The sequence below is a fragment of the Oncorhynchus mykiss genome, chromosome 6 (genome assembly GCF_057628025.1).
Source record: "Oncorhynchus mykiss isolate SJ-2025 chromosome 6, ASM5762802v1, whole genome shotgun sequence".
Taxonomy (NCBI): domain Eukaryota; kingdom Metazoa; phylum Chordata; class Actinopteri; order Salmoniformes; family Salmonidae; genus Oncorhynchus; species Oncorhynchus mykiss.
In genome coordinates, this window is record NC_143027.1 from 9,172,974 (window position 1) to 9,178,973 (window position 6,000).

A 6,000-nucleotide genomic window follows, 5' to 3' on the forward strand; every position below is an offset into this window, starting at 1 on the left:
GAGAGGAGTTGGGTTCCCTCTCGGGACGTGCTGGACCGTGCGCTGATCGAGGATTTCCTCCGTTGCCGCCAGGTTTCCTCCTCGAGTGCGCCAGGAGGCGCTCGGTGAGTGGGGGGGTACTGTCATGTTGTGTCTTGTCTCTGTCCTTTCCCTTCACCCTGTCTCCCTCTGCTGGTCGTTGTTAGGTTACCTTTTCTCCCCCGCTTTCTCCCAGCTGTTCCTTGTCTCCTCTAACTACCCATTCACCCCGTTTCCCACCTGTTCCCTTTTTCCCTCTGATTAGGTCCCTATATCTCTCTCTGTTTCTGTTCCTGTCCTTGTTGGATTCTTGTTTGTGTTTCATGCCTGAGCCAGACTATCGTCATGTTTGCTGTAACCTTGTCCTGTCCTGTCGGAATCTGCCGGTCTATCTGAGCCTACCTATGTTTGGTTATTAAAGAAGCTCTGTTTAAGTTAGTTCGCTTTTGGGTCCTCATTCACTCACCATAACAATAGTACCTATAAGGACATCCAATAGTCAAAGGTATATGAAATACAAATGGTATAGAGAGATATAGTCCTATAATTCCTATAATAACTACAACCTAAAACTTCTTAACTGGGAATACTGAAGACTCATGTTAAAAGGAACCACCAGCTTTCATATGTTCTCATATTCTGAGCAAGGAACTTAAATGTTAGCTTTTTTACATGGCACATATTGCACTTTTACGTTCTTCTCCAACACTGTGTTTTTGCATTATTTAAACCAAATTGAACATGTTTCATTATTTATTTGAGACTAAATGTATTTTTATTTATGTATTATATTAAGTAAAAATAAGTGTTCATTCAGTATTGTTGTAATTGTCATTATTACAAATATATATATATATAAAAATCGGCCGATTAATCGATATCTGCTTTTTTTTGGGGTCCTCCAATAATCGGTATCGGCGTTGAAAAATCAGACCTCTAGTCCACACCTTCCCTTTCCCTAATGCTTCCTGCAGAAGAAAAGCCTCCTCTGGTCATGCTGTGGTAAGACAGCACAGGTCTGGGACCAGGCTGGTAAAAACATTGCCCAGCCTTTTCTTTCCGTATCTTTGGGACAGTTTCCTGGATACAGATTAAGGCCAAGATTTATTGCAATTCGCGTTAGATCCGCAATATAGGGCAATTTGCATTTAAATGTAATTTCCGATAAGAGATTGACATATGCAGCGTTCCCCGTGAATGCGTTCCCCGTGAATGCGGGACCATTGCCTTTAAAAGGCTCATAGCACGAAAAAGATGAATCCCAGCTTAAACCTTAAAACTACTCTTAGACTAAAAAAGTAAGCTCCGTACACCATTTTGTTAGTCCAGGACTAGGCATAATCAGCGTCTGGGAAACCAACCGTTTGAGTTGAGCCTTGTCGAATGTGCATCGTTTCATTCCTGGCTGTGGGATGATTGTAGCAGTAGTTCATTCCAATGTTGTCTTCCTGTGTCTGTAGCTATAACCTGGGCAGTGGTGTGGCCAATGTGATCGTCAACGGAACCTTCAGCGATGGAAGGTGGCACAGAGTGAAGGCTGTCAGGTGCTTTTCAATGCCTTTCTCACTTGGAAATGAAAAGAAGAAAAATACATTACATTCTACTAGGGTTTCTGGGAATAAAACATAATGTGTCTTATCGCAGGTGGCAAACTTGTATGACATTGTAGATTCATCTCCCATTTGATCTAGTATCTGTTGTAACGTTTTGTGCATATGGAATCAGGCAGTGTCTAAGACATTTTGGGAAGAATTTGGAGGTCTGTCTCATTGCTTCAATTGGACTTCTTTAGACAAGTCTGGGAAATAGACATAAAACTGTGTGTGTATTTATGTTTAACCGCGCGCGTGTGTGTGTTTCTCTGCCTTGATGTGTGTGCGTATCTCAATGTAGTCTCTAGGCCAGTGTACAGCGGCTTCATGGGCACAAAAAATACTTGAGGAATGACAGTATATGACAGGATTGACAGTAAATGACAGGAACGACAGTAAATGTACATGTATTGTACACCAAGACCCCATCAATGGACAGCTTTATGTAACTTTATGTAGAATACATCCAGACTTAGGGTCCAAATTGATTGATTCTCTCATGACCTGCTTAGCTCCATTTTATTGAGGGGGTAGAAAGATGAAAGAAGTAATTACTCTCTTCCTATCTGGAACCTCTCATCCATTCTTCTCCCTCCCCTCCCTTTCGTTGTGCGTCCTTCCTGTTGTTGTGTGTTCTTCAGGGACGGCCAGACTGGGAAGCTGACAGTCGATGACTATGGGGCCCAGACTGGCAGGTCACCTGGGAAGATGAGACAGCTGAACGTCAACGGGGTCTTGTATGTCGGTATGTCACCACCACAGCTATTTAGTCACCTATATTATTTGTGGGGTTGCACATTGTGTCACTCCAACTCTGAAAGTTCTGTGACTCCCTGGCTGACAGTTTCACTAACTCCATTCTCAATTGCCGCTGATTCAGATTTCATCCAAAGTGCAATGTCATCGTATTTTTAAGAAACTATTGTGTAGTTTACACTAAATCATCATTAGTCCCCGTTAAAAGTGACTGGGCAGGGAAGTAGGTGCAGCCACGGCAGGTAGCCTGGCGGGTAGGAGCGTTGGGCCAGTAACCCAAAGGTTGCTATATCGAATCCTCGAGCTGACAAGGTAAAAAATCTGTCGTTCTGCCCATGAGCAAGGCAGTTAACCTACTGTTCCCCGGGCGCCGATGACGTGGATGTCGATTTAAGGCAGCATCCTGCAACTCTCTGATTTAGAGGGGTTGGGTTAAATGCGGAAGACAGATTTCAGACTATTCATTCCATGGATAGTCTCCTGGATTCTCATTGCATCCTCAGTTCCAATGTCTGTCTGTCAGGCGGTTCCTCAGTTCCAATGTCTGTCTGGTGGTTCCTCAGTTCCAATGCCTGTCTGTCTGGTGGTTCCTCAGTTCCAATGTCTGTCTGGTAGTTCCAATGTCTGTCTGTCTGTCTGGCTGGCGGTTCCTCAGTTCCAATGTCTGTCTGTCTGGCGGTTCCTCAGTTCCAATGTCTGTCTGTCTGTCTGTCTGTCTGGCAATTCCTCAGTTCCAATGTCTGTCTGTCTGGCGGTTCCACTGTCTGTCTGATGGTTGGAAGACTAAATGTAAGCTAGTACAACCTATGTTGATCATGATATGATGATGATGATGGTTAAGATAGCAATAACAACAATGATAATAGTTATGACTGTGATGATAATGGTTATGATGGTGATGATAATTGTTATGATGGTGATGACGATGATGACAAAGAAAATTATCATGATTATAGTGATGGCAATTTGGGTGATGGTGATGATGATGATTTTAATGGTTATGATGGTGATGATAAGGGTGGTCATGGTCAGAAATGCCATATTGTAATTATGGTGATGATGATGATGATGATGATGATGTTAATGGTCATGATGGTGATGATGAAGACGAGTAGAATTAGAACTTTAATGCCTGATGTCTCTGCTCTGCCTAGGGGGGATGAGGGAGATTGCTCTGCACACTAACCGGCAGTACAGTGGAGGTCTGGTGGGCTGCGTCTCACACTTCACCTTGTCCACCGACTACCACCTCTCCCTAGTGGAGGACGCTGCCGATGGCAAGAACATCAACACTTGTACCAACTAAAAGTCCTGTGTGTACAGGGCCCGTAGTCATTAAGCATCTCAGAGTAGGAGTGCTGATCTAGAATCAGTTTAGCCTAGATGAGAAAGCATGGACAGGGGGACCTGATCCTATATCAGCACTTCTACACTGAGATGCTTTGTGAATACGAGCCTTGGGCTTTCTGTCCACTCAGCAGCAAGACACGTTCACCCAAGGACCCAATAACACAAGTGCAACGAGACTGGAGAGACCTTGCTAGAACCTCCTGAAATGTAAGGTTGCAACTTTGACATCCGAAGGACAATTTCATGGGATGGTTTCGACGATATCCATATATTTTTTTTCTACATCCTTATTGGATGATTTGGAGAACCAAAAGATGTAGTAATGAAGGATGTTTTTGATAAAGTGACATGATGTTTGTAGAAAAATAACATTTTTTTAGTTGTATTTTTGAAGCCTGCTCTTGGCACACAGAGTCATGTTATTGTGATTGTTGTGTTGTGTTGTGGTGTCTGTATCAACAAGTCCATAGACTACAGTGTTTTTGACTTCAATTCATGTGAGTTGTTTGCAGGTTGCTAGTGTTTGGTGGCACCTTAATTGGGGAGGACGGGCTCGTGGTAATGACTGGAGCGGAATCAGTGGAATGGAATCAAATACAACAAAGACAAGGTTTCCATGCCATTTACTCCGTTCCGGCCATTATTATGAGCCGTTCTCCCCTGCTGGAAGGTGATGAAGAAGCCGTGAGTGTCTAGGTATTTCTTTCTTTCCCCTGTCTGGATATCAGGACATTTTCCTCTTTCAGTATCCATGTCTCTCTGCTTTTTCTCTACAGCAAAGAAATATGCCAGATGGACACTATCATTATTGCAAAGAAAAATATACAAGTCCCCAGTGTTTCCCAAACTTGGTCCTCGGGACCCCAAGAGGTGCACGTTTAGTTAACACTACACAGCTGATTCAAATGATCAAAGCTTGATGATTAGCTGACTATTTGAATCAGCTGTGTAGTTCTAGGGCAAAAAAACAAAACGTGCCCCCTTTGGGGTTCCGAGGACTGAGTTTTGGGGAAACCCTGGTATAAGTCAACCAAAATAATGTGTGGAAAACACTATCACCCTCTTCATTTGATATTATGTACTGCACATGTCAGCCTTTCAGTTGTGTTGTCGCTCCTGTTTTGAACCGAATGAATTTCTCCAGTTGTGTGTATTTGAAACCGCAAATACCAATAGTACATTTAGTTACCATGTCATCTCAGGCCTAGACTTACTGCAATAAGACGTTCAACACCGAGAACATTCTGACAGTGTTCTGTGTTGATATTTTGTCTGATTTTGGGAAAGTTTTTGTTGCTAAAATGTTCATGTTTGATTTAAAACATAAAATAATACTCAATGTCCAGAGAACATTGCTAACGATAGATATTTGAAATAAAAAATGTGATTGATTTCAATGAAGTTGAACCAGGTAGCCGTTATCTAGCTAATATGTTACCGTTTTATTTTAACTGTGCTATGGTAACTACTGCATCCCACAGAAATCAATGAAGACATTGCCACAGCTTTTAAGTTCCCTCTTTTTGTGAAGATGATGGTTTTTTACCATGTTCCTTTTGATGTTCCTTTGATGTCATTATATATATTTTGTCTATGGCCTACTGCCAAATCTTTGAATAATTGCTCCCCTTCTGACTGCTAAGAATAAAATGACTGGCTGAAGTGGACTATTTTACAAAATTGCCTCCACAAATAGTCAGTGAAAGAAAATGTTGGTTTGACACAAACGCATTTTTGTTTTTCTATCGTCGTGGGAACCTAAAATATCTTTCCATTCCAAATCCTCTTTTCCTTTAACCCATACCCTACCCTAACTCCTAAACCTGTTACCCTAACCCGAATTCTAACCCTAACCATTAAGCTTGAAATAGCCTTTGTCCTCATGGGGAAAGTGGGAAATCCGTACAAGGGATCATTTTCTTTGTTCTACTATTCTTTTGGGGACTTTTGGAGATTTTATGTCCCCACAAGGATAGAAGAACACCCCCCCCCCCCCCCCCCCACACACACCATACACACACACTTTTCTGTTGACGAACTTGAAGCTGCTTGAGTCTCACCTCGTCCTTCACCTCTTGACCGCTCCTTCTGTGAAAGAGAAGAACAGTACAAGAATCACAGCAGGAACTGCCTCCGTTGGATCGTTTCTTGACGTATTGATGGCTTGGAAAAATCTGACTGTTTATTACTTTGGATGTGTGTTATGAGTTGTTTGTTTGAATTCCCTTTGGATGAGTCTTTCGACATCCCTGTGATGAATGACACACTTGAGCAACTTGAGCAT

The 6,000-nt window shown here is 42.4% G+C and overlaps 1 protein-coding gene across 2 annotated transcripts in view; it reads left to right on the forward strand.

The window, feature by feature from the left end:
* egflam (EGF like, fibronectin type III and laminin G domains) overlaps nt 1-5,396 on the forward strand; it is a 53,271-nt gene extending 47,875 nt beyond the window's left edge. For both annotated transcript variants that reach the window (XM_036979361.2, XM_036979362.2), the window contains 3 exons: nt 1,479-1,562; nt 2,252-2,355; nt 3,521-5,396. In XM_036979361.2, the coding sequence (XP_036835256.2) occupies nt 1,479-1,562; nt 2,252-2,355; nt 3,521-3,672 (340 nt within the window). In that variant the 3' untranslated portion in view covers nt 3,673-5,396. The remainder of the gene's footprint in view (nt 1-1,478; nt 1,563-2,251; nt 2,356-3,520) is intronic.
* The last annotated feature ends 604 nt before the right edge of the window (nt 5,397-6,000 follow it).